General features: G+C 38.2%; 1 protein-coding gene across 2 annotated transcripts in view; it reads right to left on the reverse strand.

The window, feature by feature from the left end:
* Positions 1 to 774: 774 nt before the first annotated feature.
* Positions 775 to 20496, reverse strand: part of PARG (poly(ADP-ribose) glycohydrolase) — a 68851-nt gene continuing 49129 nt past the window's right edge. Inside the window, exons 14-18 of one of the 2 annotated variants that reach the window (XM_057421596.1) lie at positions 15384 to 15462; positions 14474 to 14582; positions 11109 to 11214; positions 4918 to 5046; positions 775 to 4184 (exon numbers count right to left, since the gene is read on the reverse strand). In XM_057421596.1, coding sequence (XP_057277579.1) covers positions 4021 to 4184; positions 4918 to 5046; positions 11109 to 11214; positions 14474 to 14582; positions 15384 to 15462 — 587 coding nt within the window. In that variant the 3' untranslated portion in view covers positions 775 to 4020. The remainder of the gene's footprint in view (positions 4185 to 4917; positions 5047 to 11108; positions 11215 to 14473; positions 14583 to 15383; positions 15463 to 20496) is intronic. The other variant, XR_008973795.1, reaches the window with a different exon arrangement.

Below are 20496 nucleotides of genomic sequence, written 5' to 3' on the forward strand. Positions count from 1 at the left end.
CCGTTCCCTACCCAGGCATCACACTACCAGAAGTCTGCCATATCCAGATTATCCAGCACTCAGACATATGCTGCGTATAGAGAACGGTATCATTTTGGCCATTTACATGAAAGTTAAATCTAAACTCGGGAATGGCAAACCATGCTTGAACATGAGCAAAGACCCAGTATGAGGCAGCCAGAGACAGCATCACATCTAAACCCTTGAGAACAATCAAAAATTTGTATTTTATCCTCATTTCATGTAATGCTAGAAAAAAATTAGTTCCTTACTCATTAAAACTTAAGATTTTTGAAGAACATCTAAATTTTCTCATTAAGGAGGATGCCATTTTACAAACCATGCAAACATTTATGCAGCATATTCATTATTTATATATTTTGCAGGTTTTATTTGCTTTTATTTAGTTATAGTTCCTTCACTAAGTTCAAAGAATAACCAAACACTTCTCACCAAAAGCAAGTCAGAAAATAGCATTGAAATGTCTGCAAATGGCCACATTAGAAATCTCTGTCCATGCAAATGGACACATTAGAAATCTCACACTCATGCCAGCACCCTTCCAATTTCCTGTGGTTACTTCCTCTGTCCACCACTACACAGATGGAAGTAACCGCTACAATACTGTACAGTAAGAACAAATTAGCTATACATGTCAAAATACTTGAATTATTACATTTACTGCTAGAAATCTCTGTAGTATCGTGCCATGTGCTTTCAAATGTGCTGGAATTTCTGCCCTGGGAAGTACATTACAAGACAATGCACACGGTATTGCTTCAGTCAGAATTTTTTAATCATATTCCTACAAAATCATGTAAACATTAGCATACAGATCCAGAAAAATCAATATAATATAATGGTGCATAAACTGTAAGTTTAGAAGAATGTCAGGAACACTTGAACGGTTTATAAATTAATATATATACAGTAATGGGTACTCTTCATTAGATAAGAACACCTCAAAACTGAGGAATTTAGGTGCAAGAGCTGTAAAACTACAGAAGTGCTCCAACACCACATGTGACTATGAGGCAACATTGCAATCTACATGACTGCCTGTTGTTCATATTAAGCATTCAATTTGGCTACTAAAAAGTATAAAACAAAAGTTTGGTAGGAATCTTATTTTTATGTGAAATCATATAGCAAACATCCCTAAAGGAATACAAAACCCAAGAAGGGGACTACTGCATAAACAGGTTTCTAGAAGAATGGAACTGAAGCTTACTGGGCTGCGCAAAGAGATCTTCTGTGTCTCCATTCCACACTACTTCAAATAAAGCACCAAAAGGCACCTCCAGCTAAAGAAAACTCAGGGAGTTTATAAACAGTGACAGGCGGAGGAAAAGAGATGCAGAACACATACTGGGCTGATGCAAAATTCCTGCTCCCACATGCAGCATTCTGGGCAGTTTAGCTCTTTATTGAATTAGAAAGTCATGAGAATATAACACTGTTGCTCGTTTGTTAACTCTGGGCTATCCAGAGCTAATCCCCACTAAACCAAGAAAAATACAATCTTCAACCTGTCTGCAATCAAAGTCGTATTCAAAATGTTCTTACAACATTGCCCTTTACCAGATCAGGGACACACAGCAGAATACAGGATGTATCACTCTTACTCAGATGACACATCACACAGAAAATAAGTTATTTTCCTTTTCTCCTGTCCATACAACCGTATTTCATGGGGGGAAGGAGGGGGGAATGTAAGGTAGGCCTATCCTGAAGAATTCTCTCAAATAAAAGCCTATCTTCCCCATCAGGTATCAGTGAAAACATAAGCTGCATAAAACATACAGGATTATCCTGGAAACACTTGACACTGCAAAAACTCTCTTAACCAGATACCCTATAATATGATCTTGAGAGAATCTTTCTAAAGTTAAATATATTTTTCTGTTTCTAGAGCTGAAGTAGAATTTTATGCCATCTTATTTTGGGACATTTTTCATACCTGACCAATCTCAATGAGAATTAATACCGCATTAATAAAGATGCATTCATTTACAATAAAGGGGAGATCATACCCAGCCACTTCAGGCTTTTTGCTGTATTTCCTTCCACTTGTTTCAGAAAAAATTCTGTTCACCTCTTCTATAGGAAATCCTGAGTAGTATGGTGAAGGAGGTTTGGCAGATAGCACCAGTTTTCCATCACTTGTCTTAATTAACAGGGTACATTTATCATCGGCAATGCTTCTAGAAGCACTATCACAGCTGAACCTAAATGCTCGAAGAGATTTTGACAAAACACTGTTACTCCTATTGCCAGAATCTGAGTCAACGCTGGGACATCAGGAACAGGAGAAAATATTTCAGCTAACTCTGAGGACACAAGTTGCAAGCACAGAAAAACACCTGAAACAGTAGCCCAAATCTTTTCCCTGTAATGGGGGTGGAGAAAGCTACAGCTGGTAGGAAGAACAGAAAGAAACCCTTGAACTGCTGTCACCTTCCAAGCAACATGCTTCCAAGCTGCTGCTTAGCATTAATGGCGCAGCACTCCAAAGGTATTTTATAAATGACCCAAAGTGCTATTGCTTCCACCAGACCAGCTCAAGCAGCAAGTGCTTTATGGTAGGCCAGACTGCCAAAAGCTTCCAGTATTTGATTACCAGGTTGTGTTTCAGGCTTGGAGAGGTTTTATCTGACATTAGCCAAAAGGATTTGCTGATACCAGAGGCATAGCTCACTACATTTCCTGCTGCAGTTTTCACTTGCATTGCTAAACTTGTGATAGCAACCATGACAGACAAGAAACTCTAACACAGAAGAGTCTAAATTTAGCAATTTGAGCTTAAACTTAGACTGGGTTTAAGCCACAAATAGACAGTTTCATTGGATTGGCTCCGTACATAAACCTGGAGAAGTTTTATCACAGATGTATCTACAGTTTTGTGTAAACCATTAAGGAACTACAGCCACACTAGTTTGGTATTCACAGAGATAGTAATAGGACAGGTTTCACACATATTTTGCCTTCTCTTCATTGTTGTTATTTTCATGCCTAAAAAGACACAGGTGCAAACTCCTAACTTGTGTTTTTACGTGTTGCCTGCAGACTTTTCCTCCAGCTGATAAGTGATTTCTATTTCCTCACTCAAGCTATCCCATGGAGATCTCATGCTCACATGTATGCACATTACAATAAAGGAGAACTGATACGAAAATATAAACACAACTAACAGACCCTAATTCAAATAATATCACCAACAACAGTGAAGCCTGAGAAACTTCAGATACACTAACGTGTCTAAGACCTTGTTCAATGTTGTAACAGATAGCACCAACAGAACGGTATTAGAGTTTCATGTGAACACGTTTCTCTCTGCTTCTAACTTTGGTCACATTTCTCATTTTCCCACCCTCCCATACTTTGTTCTTTCTCCATGCTAACTTTTACACCTGGTTCAATGAAGACCATGCAGTTGTGAAATGCATTACAGCTCCTCCAGAATCTGCCCATTTTTAACCATTTACTAAAAAATTAGGTTAAACCCAGGACACTAAGTTAAATCAATGAAAAAGTTAAGAACAATGATGGCATTGTGGCAGTCTTAAGGGGGTTATCAAATTATGACAATTTTCAATCAGAATGATCATTACAACACTTCTCTTTCATCACCCCAAGAGTTACAAGGCTGGCTGTACTCCAGCACTCAGTTTACATGAGAAATCGAGATACAAGTTCTGAAAAATAAAGGCAATGGAATACAGGGAAATCTTCTGACGGTCTTCAGCAATCTCTTGACTGAAACACAAACATGTTACAACATGTCCTGCTTAACAAAGTATAATGCAAACCAGATTTATCAAAGAAATCTTTTCTGTACACACATGAACAAGGTTTTCATGTATAAAACCACCCAAAAATTTTGTCTCTTAAAAGGTGGGGGTTTTAAGTGTATACATAACTACAAATGCAGTCAATATATATTAAGCCAATTATACCCAGTAATTCACATGATATACCAGAGGGAGGAGATGAACAATATTCTGATCAAATTCAAGTATTTTAATCATCAAAGCACAACCCTTTTTCTTCATCATCATCAGTAGAATCTGCATAGGACTCAATGGTGTTGTATATAAAAGAGTAGAGCTTGATATCTGGTCCTGAAGTAGAACAATTTTTGCATTCTTCATTGTAATATCTCAGTAACAGCCTGTAAATATCCCCTTTAAAATAAAAAGAAATAATTAAAAACCACTTAAGATCATGTCATATGAAGAATGTATGGTTGCAAATAAAGACCAGAAATGTATGCTCATGCTGAGATAGTGGCATGGAACATCTCTTTAAATGAGCAGTGAAAGAGGAGGTAGAGAACAGTATAAAGGGAACATGACTGTTTCCAAGTTTGTTCAGAACACACGGTGGGCTCCTCAACTTTCTGCTGAGCTTTCTGCACGAGCTACCCAAACATTAGGCTTGTGTATGACTGACAATGTATTGCCAACTACCTAGCTTTGTGCTTCTGTCCCAGACATTTAACATTTACAGTGGGGCAACCGATACACCACTTTTCTTATCACACATCTGACTGCATCTTGTGGGATCAAGCCAGAACCACTGTAAAACAAACCTACATCAAGAATGCACAAGCACATTTTCCCTTTTTAAAGCATTCTGAGTTATCTTAAAAACTTTTGCAAATCTTCTGTCATATATATTTCTAAATTCTGGACTGTAATTTACCAGTGAATTAGAAGAGGATTCTGGAAGTCTTCTAACAGATTAACACTGTACAGCTGACCCTGAATCGGAAGAGTTCCCCACTCTGGAAACGGGTACAAATGAACCAAGACCCATTTGCTTGTGTTCAGAACTTGATGACAGTAATTCTTACTGGACAATTTCCATTTAGAGACAGTTAAGTCTCTTCACTGCATGAGATTTCTTTATGCTCACCAATAGTTTGGCCCTTCTCACAGAGAAAAGTGTGCATGCTGTAAATATCCCGCATCAGCTCCACATCTCCAAAGGTAAAATAAACAACATCACGTCCAGCCTCAGCAGCTGCCAGTATCTGTATTAAGGCTGAAACAACAAAAAGATTACACACATGAACACAGGATAAAGCAATCTAGCGAAGGGAAAAAACACAGCCTGAAGTTTACAGCAAATAATCATACCACTCATCTCCAAGTAAATGCTACAAGACAATTTGAACAATGGGTAGACAAGTATTAGTTCCACTTTTAAAACAAAGTGAAGAATACTGGGCACTGCAGCTCAGTGTGGAAGTACTCTGTGCTGGAGTCACTAGTGATAACCACGTTTAGTTTCCAGATACACAATGCGTTTAAGTTTTGGGGTTTATTTTGGTCCATGCCTACCCTCAAGCAGCTTGCAGCCATTAACAAGCTAATAAACATGCGAGGCAGCACAAACAACAGAAGCACCATCTCACATCCTGGTTTAAGCTGCTTGCATCAAGTCACCAATAGTGGGGTAAAAAGCATCCATTAAGCACATCACGATTTCTACTCTTTGCCACCCTTCAGAAGGAAGGGTGCCAAACTTTCACTAAGTTAAGCTACACAAAGCAGGACCTGACCCAACTTTTAGCTCCTAAGATGAGACTTATGATTCTGCATCCTCTTACTGTGCAATTTAAGGTGTCCATTTTATCTATTACAGAAGTATACAGCATGGAATATGTCAGCTCATTCCAACCTATAAAAAGTGAGTGGTGATGTCAGGAATACAATTCAGGTTGTTTAACTTCCAGGTTTGTATAAAGCTTAGTGGACCAAGGTGCACCTCAAGTTACAGAATCAACGAGGTTAGAAAAGACCTTTAAGATCATAAAGTCCAACCTTTATCCCAGGACTGCCAAGTCCACCACTAGACCACGTCACTCAGGGCCTCAATTACACAATTTCTGAACACTTCCAGGGACTGTGATTCTACCACTTCCCTGGGCAGCCTATTCCAATGGCTGAGCGCTCTCTCTGTGAAGAAATTTTTCCTAATAACCAATCTAAACCTCCCCTGGCAAAGCTTGAGGCCGTTACCTCTTGTCTTATTACTTGGGAGAAGAGATCAGCCACCTCTTCTCTCCATCCTCCTTTTCAGGTAGTTGTAGAGAGCGATAAGGTACCCCTGAGACTTCTCCAGACTAAACACCCACAATTCCCTCAGCAATTCCTCAGAAGACTCGAGAAATCATCTGGAGTATTGATCAATGGTCCAGCTGAGCTAATGACTCAGTGCAATTGGAGAAGGTGGCTCTGGTCCAGCTACATTTTCTCCCTTCTCACTCACTTCCTGACTTTTCTGCAGCTCTCAGGAGCTCATCAGAGCAAATTCCATTCACCAACCTGGCAGAAAAGTTATATGACAAAAGGGTAAAAGCTAATTGTTTTCTGCTAGATTAGAATTGGCTGAGTGAATTGAGTTTGCTCAGAGCCAGAGCTGATGCAAGGGCGGGCACCAGATCATACAGTCAGGGACAGGGAAGGGGAGAAGAGAAACCAGGATCCTTTTAGGTGTCACCAAAATTACAGGAGCACAGCTTTTTCACCAACCAGTACTGCGAGGCTGGAATGTCACACATGCCATCAATCACACATTCATTTTGGGTAATGTTACCACAGTCTAAATAATGGAGCCCAGCAACAACTTAATCTATTGCTGCTTGCTTTATTTCAGAGCCTATGGGTGCAGTTCCGATATTAATTCTTTCCCTTTCTACCCAGTAAGTAGAGTTAATTAAAATGTGATTAATATTGTCTTTGTAAAGATCAATTTTAAATCAAATTGCGTACGCACTGCATTACCACCTGCTAGTGGAAACTAAATAGAATGCTGCTCATAGCTCAGCTCAAGAATACTTCACATTTTTAAAGAGACCTAATAAAATACTGCATTCTTTAATCAAACAACACTCATAAACACATAGCTAAAATTATAAATTACATTATTCACATGTGAAATTAATCTCAATCTGGGAATGATATTTTAATCAAACTACTGAAACAGCTGTGGATTTGGTAAAGCTTCAGTAGATCAGCTTTGAAGGGGTCTAATTAACTAGCTTGCATAGGGGAATGAAACCTAATGAATCTTATTATTCATTTCAAGCAAACAATGCAGCTTCACTTTACAGAAGATATTAAAAACATCCTACTGTTTATTTTGAATTGTTGTAAATCTTACGGAACAAGGGTCAAAATTTCTGTCTTCTGGGCACCAATGATATATAACACCATGCGACATTTCCATGTGTCCTGGATTCAGCAGTAGCAGTCATTTTTCTCCTTCTTGGTAGCTGGTGCAGTGCTGTGTTTTGACTTTCAGCTCGGGAACAGAGCTGATAACAATGATGTTTTGGTCTGGCCAAGGACTTCGTGAGCCTCATGCTCTGCCAGGGAGGAGGGGAAGCCAGGAGGAAGCAGAGACAGGACACCTGACCCAAGCTAGCCAAAGAGGTATTCCAGACCACAGCACGTCATGCCCAGGATGTAACTGGGAGTTAGCTGGAAGGGCTGGGAGACTGCAGGGTTGGAGGAGGTATGGGTCGGTGCTTGGTCGGGCTGGGGCGGGGGGGCAAGTTATCAGTCGGCTGGTGGTGAGGTGTTATATTCTCTTCCCTTGTTATTTCCTTTATCATTATTATCATTGGTGGTAGCAGTAGTGATCTGTGTTATACCTTAGTTACTAAACTGTTCTTATCTCAACCCGTGGGAGTTGCATTCTTTTCGATTCTCCTCTCTGTCCCTCCGGGAGTAGGGGGAGGGCAAAAAGGGGGGGAAGTTAGTGAACAAGCTGTCTGACTGGGTTTAAACCACGACACCATGCTACTGAAAAAGGAGCATCACAGGAAGAGGTGTCTGGAGGGATTTGGGCCCTCTTGACCCTTGCACCTAGCTGGTGTGATCCTATCTAAGTCTTCTGGACTTGCACCCGAAGACAGCACTTGCATACTTTCTTCTACTACCCAGCTAGGGTGGTAGAAGCATAATACAAATCCCTCTGGGGACCCAGCTATCCTCACAGGCCCTGCATGTTCAGTCCCTTTTATCCAGCGGAAAGGATGTTACCACCAGGGGCTCCCGTGCTGCAGTACTATTGCAGCCAAAGTCCAGAGATTTGTGGGAGGAAAGCAGCACCAAAGACACAGCAGGGGCAAGCAGAGTAGAACTCTGCAAATGCAGGTGCAGCAATGCTACACTGGGTGAAACACCCAATACTCCTTGTGTCATTGCCTACTGGGTAAGTTCAGAACCGCAGTACTATCATGGTAGCACATCAACATTGGACGCATATGTGAGGCAAGATGCATGCTTTTCTCTCCTTCTACTCATTTTATAGGGGTCTCATAAAAGCTGATAGCAGTCCTCCTAATTGAACTTTATTTTCTCAGATAAATAAAAACACCAGTTCAGCTAAAGAGTACTTTCTCACTCTTGTTAGAAGTTAAATCTATGTATTTATGAGATGTCTCATGAGATCATTTTAGCATTTTCAATAAAACAGCACTTTTCCAATCTTCAGACAGTTGCACAGCGCCTCTTCAACTAGTAATTGTTAAACTGTCCTCTGGTTCCCAAAAGCAAGACAAGATCTTCCAACTTCTCCCAATTGTATAAACATACTTTTTTAGTACCAAAAGTCTTAAGTTTATACTAAAAGTTTATCCCTAAGAGAGCTGTAACCTGGCTTGTTTACACACCACTTACTCAATTTGTAAAGCCAGATTCATTTTTTAACTCCTTTAAGACAACTTCAGTTTTTACATCTTCTGTGACCTTGAGTGAAACCGTATTTTATGCACAATCATGTTCCTTTAATTCACAACTAAAAAAATAATGATAGAATATCATAATGCATTATGGCACTTATCCAATTATATTCAATTACATCAAATACTGAAGTGGTTCTGAAGTCTCTGTTAGAGATCCAGATAAGACAAGGGTGTGTATTTAAGAACATTAAATGAAAAAGCAAGACTTTAAACTACAAAAACTACTTTGTCATTGCAATACACTGTCAAGCCTGAGTAGCCAACAAAAGCTATTCATTTGTATTCAGTAAAACCATGATACTGATGATCTCTGTGATCCAAAATGATCATCATCATCGAGTTTTCTCAGACGTATTTTGAAATGAAGAATTTATGATTCCCTATGAAGTGTAAAAGATTACTCTCCAGTGCAAGAAATTTGCTTATAATGAAGTGAAACCGTTGAGAGAACTTGCAATCAGAATAACCCTATACACCATTAGGACTTATGGCTGTGCAGGGGGTATCTGTGAACTAGAAAAGACTATTTGTTTATCACACAAATGCAACTCTATTCTGACAAAAATGCACATGACAAACTACTGTACTTGTAGCTCATAGTTTACACACAAAGAATGAAGCAATAGTAATTCTAGTCAGCATCAGTGCAGAGAAAAATATCACATACTAAACAACTAGCTACATATCCCATAGCACATCAGTATCATTTAATTCTTTTCATTAACTTGATTTTTCAGAGTCAACTAAGAAATTAAGTCTAGCTTGCAAAAATAGTAACTTAAGTGCAAGTTAAACCAATGTCTGTCTTTAAGGTCCACCAAAAGAACAGAAAACTTGAGACTACACACATACATTTAGATGACCTTTTCGTAACAGCATCAATGCCGTAACTTGCTGTTGAGTGTTAATTCCTGCAAACTTTGGGGAAAAAATTAAGGTTGATCCAAAACCAGAGGAAAAGTTACATAAATGAAAGCTCAAACTAAAAATAGTAAGTTAAAATAAAACTGAGGGAATATTCAAGTCTTTAAAACGCTCTTGTTCTGCCTGGAGTCCACATCCAAGTTACAAAGCACCACATCTCACTATGCATTTCTTTGTCTACATTAAAGACTTTTCTTATGAGCCACCTCACCAAATGGACTCAGCTCTGGTGGTCTTTCCCAGTATGCTTCAGTTTTGAGCTCTGAGTAATGGGGAGAGGACATAAATAAAGCATTGCAGTAAGGAATGCCTACCATAAAAGTCACATCAAGCATTGAATAAATAATGCCTTAGATCAGATGTCCCAGAAACACATATATATTAAAAAAAAACCACCAACAACAACAAAAGCCACAGGATATTACAGTTCAGATCCAAGAGGAGGTTTTATGCAAATCAAAGCATTTATTAAACCTTCCTAACAATCATAATCGCGTAGGATCAGATCCTGCAGTAAATACTACTTCAGATATTGATGATCTGGACTTGGCATACAATTTTATCTAATGGAAAACAGAAACCAACTGTCAGGAAATCAGTAAGCATTAAGAAAAAGATAGATGCTCAATGAATAAAACACATGAAGAAAGCAAGCTAATGAAGCTGGTAGCCTGATGACTGTTTGTCTCAACGTAACTACCTAAAGCTGTTCAGAAAAGCAAATTTTAAATGCTCACCAAATATTTGAAAACAACAAACACATAAATTTCTATTTATAACTGTATGAATCAGAATATCAATTTAAATGTCAGGATCCATCAGTTCTTGACTTGATGGGAAAAAGTCTTAAATGAATGTTGGCATGTGATATCTGCTGCATTATAAATACTCCAATTAAAACCAAAAGAACATGAAGTGAGTGATATAGCAGGCATGTCAGGAAAGAAAGAAGCATGTCTGAGTGAATGGAAACTTCTCCGGCAAACAGTAATATATTAAGGAGAAAAACCAACCACTGTGCATTGCCAGCAAGTTTGTGAAGCCTTGCAAATTACCACATACTTTCAAGAGCTTTGCAGAGATACAAATTTTACGCATAATCTTGGACGACTGCTCCAGAAAGGTCAACTTACTTATGAGACTGAGAACTGCAATGAACATTTTCTTCTGTGAATATTGCACATCCCTGCTTTTGAAGGTTTCTGTGCTACACATCCTTGTAAACCCAGCATTTCACTATCATGTACTTACCTCAAACGTTAAACTGAAAATAGCATATAAAAGCAGTGTGCGTTTTTATTAAGGCCACGTTAATCATGGCCTAAAGATAAAGCTAACAAACCAGTTCTATGGACAGCTTAACTGTACAAAAAGGAATCAGAATCTTATTTGATTCATTTAGACATTAACTAGTGCTAGAATTTACCTTTCAATCGGGAGTCCCCTCCAAAGGCACCACATCCCCAGTTTCCTGTGGCTATTGCAGAGAGATGTTGAGGTGGAACATTGGGTCGGAAGAAGCCGCAGTAGGCCTGCAGGCAAACAAGAGTTAGAAGATGAAGTTGACAGCAATCTGGTGCCATATTTTCAAACAATAAGATGAAAACAAGTATTGTCTCCTAGCAATACCAAATTCAAGCTGCTTCAATACCCTATTAGCCTTCCTTTAAATTTAAGGTAAATCACTAAAGAATTTACAGGAAGAAAAATTTTGCCTAATTTGAATCCAAACTAAAAATCAGATACATGTGCTGACTCCTAGGGATTTTATCACAGCTGTAGGAAACTTTTCAGGATAGCCAGAGCAAAGAGTAACTAACAGAAGATTGTACCACATTTGTTGCTTTTTGGCCCCTTTAGCATGCAACATGACAGCTGAACTGCTGTGTCCACTATTACTGATATTCCTCAAAACTGAAAATAAAAGACAAAATGGCACCTTAGAGTTCAGGTCTAGTGTAATAAATGAAGGCAGGAGGGAAAAGAAAAAAGTGCATAAGTCACCAAGAAACCTTGAGTAAAGGCAGCTGCTTCCATGTGTAGGAAAAAAAAAAAAAAGGATAAATCTCTTTGGGAAGCTTTTCAACAGTACAAAAAATTATTGAACAGGTACAATTGTCTGGTGGAACCCCCAGTTTCACTCAATCTGATCTAAGCTGCAAATTCAGACTATGGTTTGTCATAATTTAGCAAGATGCCATGATTCAGAATTTGCATAAGGAGCACTTACACGTCATCAGGACGCAGCCTCGAGCTCTTTCAAGTCAGAGCTACTAGTGTGTTTAAAGACCAAAGCACACTGGTATGAAAATAGTGGGCCAAGCAAGCTAGCTGCCTGGCTGTGTGGAGAGTAGTTCTTCAAACTCCATCTCCACTCCAGTGAGGGAAGGACTGGTGTTGCAGTAAGATGCCACTTTTCAGCTTTTACTTAACAGGCATGTATTTCTCAACTTGCCAGAACATAAAGAACAAAAACCTATCTCATCAGACACAATACTGAAGTCAGCAAACTCTTGGAAGGACTTCAGCAGCAATGAAGAAAAATATCCAAGTGTGTGCTCCTGTATGATTTTTCATAGCAAATAAAGGATGAAGATAAAACTAATATAAAAAGAGACATTGCACCAATATTTTAAATAGGTTTCATCTAGGAATACAGGAACATGAAAGCTTACTGTACAGTTTTAAAGCAATTGCTTCCATATGGGAAGCAGAAGAGCTGTTCCTTTTGAACTACATGAATTAATTTGGTTATAAGTTGTACACTACTTCAAATATGTAGTATCATAAATGATTTAGAAGTTGTATGATGATTACAATTTGTTTTCATATAAAACTATTACATATAGTTCTCACAGTTAACACTGTTTGAAACATATGCACAGCATAATTCTGATGGAAGCATTTCATGCCAAATATGAAGCTGCAGCTTTTTTGCAATTGGTGACTATCAAAATAGGCTTAATGACATTTGTGAGTGGGTTGGCAAGCCCAATGATAAGTCAGTTGCTCCTCAGGATTTGGCAAGTGGAACTTACAATGGGAAGAGTTATTGCTAGTGAGAGTCTTTATCAGGCAATAATCTCAAGGGGCTAACAAGGATGAAACAGTGACATCTCTTCCACATGTATCTGCAAATCTTAATGATGAAGTCAGATACAATGACTTTATTTTTCTTATTCTGAACAGCTGACTTCAGCCAGTATTAATCTTGTTTTCTGGTTCTGGGTAAATCACACACGAGGTCAACCTCAGACAGCTACCTTTTGAGAAGACTAACCAAGAGTGAACACCTGGTTCTTTAAGATAAATGCATCTTATAAAGGAGAAATTATATAGGCTTATGAGAAAATTCAAGCTGTAAGAAGAATCACTTTGTTTCAATAATTTCCTAATGTGTAACAAAATAACAGAAAAAAGAACCTCTGGACACCGAGCTGTGTATACGAATACGTAATAGACTCGTATTTCAAAGCCTGTGTGCATATACTGTGCTTACTGAGTTCTGATTTATTAAATCATAAGAGTTGCATCTTACTCCATCACCTTGTTTTCACCCACAGAAAGATCTTAGGCTTAATACTGATTTTAAATTAAATGGAAAAAAACCCACAACATGTTAAAAAAATACTTGAGTTGCTAAAATGTTATGGAACTCCAATAAATCTATTTTTATTTTTTGTCGTAAACAGCGAATTAACTCAGGCTTAAAATTTTCTTTAAATACCAATCAGTTATCATCAAACAACATCAGTCAAACCAACACACTATAAAGTTGCGGGGATCTACCATAATTTATTTTAAAAAATCCAACCCCAGTCAATAATATTGAAAAGTGTGGGCAGATCATAAATTCACTAGAGTAGGTAATTTTAATTTTGTACAAAGATATCACTGAAGTTTACAAAATTTATTTACTGTCTTTTTCAGGGCTAATTTCATTAACCAACCTTGAAGAAACAAGCTGATGAATGTTACTTTAGTCAAGGTTTTAAGACTAAATTAAATTAGCTCTTCAGCCCTGTACATCATTTCTGGAGGGGTGGGCAGAGATGAGCTTTCAGGTATACTCCCTTTTCTTCTGAGTATTAGCAAGACACTGCCCTATGTTTGATTTCAAATGCATCCTATACCCCCCTAATAACACTAGTATTGTGCTCTTATATTTAACACCCTAGCTAACACAGAGGCCCACTGCACCCCCAAATACGGAAGCACACTACACAGACTTTATTGCTAGCATGTTTTGAACGCAAATATAAGCACACTAGTATAACTGTATAAGCATTCTTGAAATCAACTGCTCAGTAAAAATAACATTGCATTACTACAACATGCCACAGGCCACTTACTAGTTATGCCTTATCCTAGCCATGCAAGACCTTCATTCTGGTCCATAAGCTGTCTTTGTTAACATACAAGAATTTACTTTGTGAACTGGAGATAGATACCAAGCATCTCTTGTTAGAAGATGAAATTCATGTGTGGAATAACAGTAAAGGCCTTAAAATCATTGGCACAGGTTGAAAGATAAGGCCTCAAGCTAAGAGCCAACAAAATGCATATCCAAACTTCATTTATATTTTAAAATACACCTCTGAATAGCATAAAGGATAAGAGTCATTCTGTTTGGCAAGCATCTGCTTTAACATTGGACAGCAAAACATCAAAGTACACCTTTTACAAGAGACAACTAAGCAAGGACTTCCTTAGCTGAAGATAAACAATACCAAAGTATTTTAAGAGGTACTCCAAACATTAGACTGTAGGCCACTTAAAGTAGTTACTGGCCTTGTTGAGCTCTCTTCTAATTTTCTCTGGACCAAACTGATCAAGAAAACGTCTGAAATGAAATGCATCTATCGCAACAATTTCAGTATAGCGTCGCTGCCATTCATCCCTAAAATTGAAGGAAGAAGAAAAGTAGATGACATTAGTTGTTTTATACTGGCCATATAATCATGATCCAAAATTAGCAATTCCCTGCAGAGCTTCTCTGTTAGAAGCAGCTGGAAAGGTGAGCTCATAACAGACAATGGAGCACTTTTAAAATTTGCGTGTAGGGAATGAAAACATCATAAAAAATGAGACAGGTCTCTCTTACACTGGCTAGACCTTAGGCATAAACATGAAACAAATCTAATCACACAGCACTATTTACTAAGCATGTAAGAACACCACAAGGTCAAAGAAAAGCACTTTAGCTCTCTTCTTCCAACACTTAAAAAAGAGTACATTGCATATGTTTCTATTCCAAATTAATAATTTTGTGTACACACTATAACAACACTGTCAGAGAAATAAACTCAAGACATTAGAGCTTTCTATTCAAACCTACGAGATTAGATCTTATATTGCCACACATCAGCAGGCATCAGGTACTGTGGCACCTGAGGTATCATTGACAAACTTCTTGGGACATTACAATCCATAGTTCAGTCAGTATCTTCAAAACAGTTTGGATTAAATACATAAAAATAAAACATGCTGATTTAAGAACTGACATATTGGCAGGTACCATTTATTAGCACTAATACCTCCTTATTAATATGAGAACTTTCTTAGCTTGTTGGCTCTGAAGAGAGCATGATCAAACAGTCAATTTCTCTATTAAGGCAAATACTAGGAAATACTTAAAGCACCAATTTTTCAAACATATAATATTTATTTCTTCACTTGAAATATTTACGTGGAACTCTACCTTGGGGTCTTATCTTCATGGCTTCTTGCCCACCGGTAAGTTTCTGCATAGCCTGTATACTCACTGTACTGCTCAGTACCTGAAAAGAAATGATTTTCCATATTGCACACAAAATATGTACATTTTTTGCACTTGGCACATCTTTCACAGAAATCACTGCATCTCCAGATGAAGTCACAGCTCTCAGAAGCAATAGAAAATAGAAAATTCATATCTACACCAAGAATACAAACTCTGCTTGTAACCAGCAGAAGCTTCTTTTCCACAGAAAATGTGTAGCATTCACCAAAGGACATTACAAGTGCAGATCTACATATGCTGTTCAGTATATAACAAGATTTTCAACTTCGCCACTCTCAAGTTCAATAGCTTCTCAATAAACTGCCTGTCATCTTTAAAGTTTTACTGGCTAGTATCTGGTTAACAAAGACTGTGAGACTTTGCACCACCAGCATTTTGCTTTCCTTTTTTTTTCAGGCTACTGCCTGTAAGCGCGATAATAAAATAGCTACCCTGCTATGGAAAGTGTGGCAACCCTACTTCATCACAATTCGGCAAACATCTGGGCTGAAGTTTAGGATGTACGAGAAGAAATATAAAGAGATTCAAAAGAGTATGTGGTGAGTTATACATTTATACATTTTATTTTTCCAAGAAGTTTTATTTCCCTAGCAAAATTACTATCAGTAAGGCCAAAGAAAACCTGATGGTCAGAAACCAAGCAGATTTCCAACACACCAGTGTTACCCAGTTTGTTGACCTACAGTGCCTTGACAGCCCTACAGAAGGATAGGTAGGACTGCTAAGCTTCCTAGTGTCTTTACCCAATGCACCTCTTCTCCTTATTTTCATTTAATCAGCATGATTTCTGCACTATGGTTCCTGACATGAATTCTAAGATGGCACAGTTTAATGGCTCTGAATGGACCAAAAGGCCACTGCTATCAGCTGCAACAGTGGTACCAAGAAGCTACTTCTGTGAAAGCTCAAGGACCCATAAAACCATGGTCTGGAACATACGTTTCTTCCCCTTGAAAAAAATCCAGTGGAATATTTTGGCAAGCATTAAGGACTGTAACGAAGTAGCTCATTAAGACCTATAGTCATTTTAGCTATTATGCTGTGCTATGCCATCTCCCTTTCAAAGGTTTATCCCAGCTGTTAAGCAACCCTTTAATTGCAAACAGTGACACCATCTACACCTATAAATATAACAGAAAAATAGCATTTAGGTGTCTAAACTGACAGCATAAAACATCTGGTTACTAAGACAAGAGTAGTGCCAACTATTGCATATATCAGTGATACCCTGAAAATACAAATGTTTCAATTTAATTTAAGTTTTTCAATCTCTAAATAAAAATAAAAGTTGAACAATCAGAAACATAAAACTATTCAATTTTAACCTCATCAGACAAGGGAATATGAATGTCTGTTTTCAGTAGTCTCAAGCATAGGAAACACAAGCTGTTAAAACCTGATTAAAATGATGCATATGCTTCAAGACATTTTCCCCATTTACCCAAATTCATTTTAACTGAAGAGACTTATCAGCGCTTCCTTAACTCATCTGCCTTACTACCCACTCATTAGTTATTTACATTTGTCAAGATGATTAAGCATACTGAGGACACACAAATTCCACTCAAGGCTATTTTGAGAAGTTGCTATGTGAAATGAGTGGGATGGTAAAAGACTCCTCCTCAAGAATTTGCTTCCTGTTACAAAAATCAAAGTCCCCAAAATTGTGATGGCAGAATATGCCTATATATTTACATACATCCATGTCCTCATACAAACAACAACTGTGAGCAGTTTAAATAGTCACAAGTCAGTCTTCTAAACAAATTATAGGCTATCAACCTTCTGTAAGACTGACATGCTTGGAAAAAGTGTTTGAACAAATAAGTAAGAAAAGACAGACTAGGAAAATATGTGACTTTACTGAGAGCTCTTGTTATAGGACAACCTAGTAAAACTCCCAAATTTGAAAAGGAAGCATTTCCTTTGGTGTCTAGCATGTGGAAAAAAAAGATGATATTATCAAGACATTGTAACAGGATAGATTAAATGACAGTCAAAGTATTAAGATGACTTTATCAAGGTTCATTGTTTTCATTAATTTTAATGGAAGTGCACTGGCTGATGACAAAAGCACCAGGAAACAAGCAAATACACACACAAAAGATTTTAAATATATAAAAGTCAATAACAGAGAAATTAAAAAAATAAAATAAAAAAAAACAAAAACACACAAACTCTAAACTCGTGTCCCAGAAACCCAAAGTTACTGAAAATTGATATCTTTTCATAAGTGAAGCTCTGGAAATCTGTCAGACAAAACCAGTTACTTAACTGGCAGCACTTCCGCCTGTGACCTACTGGGATACAAAGTGCAGTTGCTGGGAAAACAGAAGCAGTACAAGATAAATTGGATATGCTAATGGTTCTGGTGAATCTTTTTTCTTCCCATAAAAATATAAAGGGGTAAAAAAACCCAATCCAAAATTACAGCATAATAGCACAGTTCCATTAGAACTTTAAAATCAAGCTACAAGCCCTGAAAAAGCCTACCTAAAGTCAAAAGTAACATACATATCATTCAAAAATAACATCCTTTGTGAAACTTGTAATAGTTACAGCATCAGACAAACAGTGAAATTGCCAAGTGTTAGTGCTTATGGGACCTCACCATCTAGAAAGAATTGCAATTGTCATTAAAAATAACTTTCTTGGACTCCATAGTCTAGCTTTTCATTTGCATATGACCTGCATGGCATCATAAAGCTCCCAGGGATAGGGAAAAACTCAACCATACTGCTCCTCGAGTATTTCTTAAGAAACAGTAATTATGCCTGTGAAGAGGCAGTACCACTAGCACTCAATGAAAAAGAGTACATGTGAAAAGCACAATGGCAGAGTCGCACTAATAAAAAGGCACATTTACTGCAAAAAGTGAAGGGAAGGTCTTCTCTTCCTTTCAGTCAGTTCTTCTGATCCTTATCTAGTGTCACCACTAGTCTTCAGGCTTTCTCCACACAGTGGCATGATCAGCCTGCTTGCATTGGGTTTGTGTGGTAAGGTTTTGGTAGCTGAGAGGGCTCCTGTGAGAAGCTGCTAGATGCTTCCCCTGTGTCTGATAAAGCCAATGCCAGCCAGCTCCAAGCCCATGCCCATCAATGACGGTGGTAGCACCTCTGGGATAATGTACTTAAGGGGGGGGGGGGTAACCTGGACAACAGTGAGAATATGTGAGAGAAAGAGCTCTGCAGATACCAGGGTCAGTGAAGAAGGAGGGCAAAAGGTGCTCCAGGCACTGAACCAGATGCCCCTGCAGCCTGTGATGCAGCCCATGGTGAGGCAGGCTATGCCCCTGCAGCACATGTAGGTTAATAGAGGAGCAGATCTCCACCTGCACAGAGAGGCCCTCAAGAGAGAGGAGCAGGTGGATGCCCCAAGGTGGCTCTGACCCTCTGGGAAGCCACAGTGCTAAATCCAGCTGAAAATCAGTTTTTCCCCTCTGAGTAAATTTTCAGCTGAACCAATTATCTGATCCCATTTACTGCATGGCTAATACACTTAGAGGTCTCTGAAAAAGCATTGCTGAGATGCAGTCAGGACTGGCTGTTGTTCAGTCTGTAGATTTAAAGCAAACATGGAACACAGCTTCATCTGCTCTCAGCATTGCCTGAGTAAACATGAAATCAAAGAGGAGGAGTAGAAAAAGAAAAGGAAAACTGAAAACAAACTGAAAGAAAAACACACTGACACTTATTCACAGCTCTACCAGAAATGCAGCTGTGGGAGTCTTTGGCATAGCTGTGGACATTTCTGTACATAGATGTCTGTGTTGAAGAACTCAACTGTTTGCATGACCAGTTCCATACTCATTACAGCAGTGATCTTAACCAGATACTGTGCAATCACAACAAATTTAATTTCTCTCCAATTTCTCAGACTCTTCTGCAAATTTAAGCTACATAGTTATACCCATTAGGCCACTGAATCAAGATGCATCACACAGAATGTAATTTATCAAGAGGATTGTGAGACACACAGCGGAGACTTGGCTAAGAACCAAGGTGGAAGAACTCCAGGGCTGAAATGAAAATGATGGAATGTCCATTTCCATTAGAGAAGAGCACCGCATCACAAATACTGATTGCAAAACACTGTAAAGTACTGAAGAAAACTAAAAGAATATTGCTGCAGTGAAAAAACATCCTCACCTTTATTCCTTCATGTGAAATCATTGTATTTTTTTTTTTCCAGGGGAATGGAAGGTCTTTAAAAACAGTCATTTAGTGTTTTTCCTAATCAGTTACTACAGAGAGTTATAACTGTTGTGTTTTTACCCTCTCCCCAGAACAGCCTCACCCAGAAGATAATGCTCCAACATATTAAACTTGTTATAGTATCATATCCAAAGTACACAACAGAAATCAGTGATGGCCATGAATTTTCTGACTCATTTGTTAAAAGGTAATCACAAAAGCCAATTTATCAAAAAGTTTTCACAGAAAAAGCAAAACAGGGTGCAAAACCAAAATAAAACACTGTCTAAAAAAGATTACCAAGTATAAAACTGAAAACAAAAGATGTGCTGTCCAGGACAATCAATAGCTCAGGACAGAGTAAGATTTGCAAGATCCAAGCTTAAATTTCTTCTGTGCATGCACGTGAGAGAAAGAAGTGCTTTGGAAGGACTCTTCCAAGAAATCTGTTCTAATAACTGCACAAATACCTGACGGTTGAGGCAGCTCAGATAACTAAATTCAACATTTTGACTATAGCAGACCAAAAAATATAAAATATAAATATTCTACTACAATATTTGCCCAGAGGATCTCTCTGATCAAACACTTTTCATTGTAGCTGTCCTTTAGAGTAAACAAACAAACATTATAGCATCATTTCATTTGCCAGTTATGACAACTGCTCGCTGTGTTCCCAGGTATAGAACTGAGACACAGCATGACCTGTGCTTCTCCACTTTTAATAGTGACATTTCATGTTTTGGTGCTAGCTGTTCGATCCAATGGATGATAAAACATTCCAAGTTCTATTACACAGGTGGAAACAAGATCAAAAACACTTCCAGCAAAGCACTGGA

The sequence above is a fragment of the Pezoporus wallicus genome, unplaced genomic scaffold, assembly GCF_028554395.1.
Source record: "Pezoporus wallicus isolate ANWC-B61680 ecotype Strahan unplaced genomic scaffold, APGP_CSIRO_Pwel_v1 contig_4816, whole genome shotgun sequence".
NCBI classification, from domain to species: domain Eukaryota; kingdom Metazoa; phylum Chordata; class Aves; order Psittaciformes; family Psittacidae; genus Pezoporus; species Pezoporus wallicus.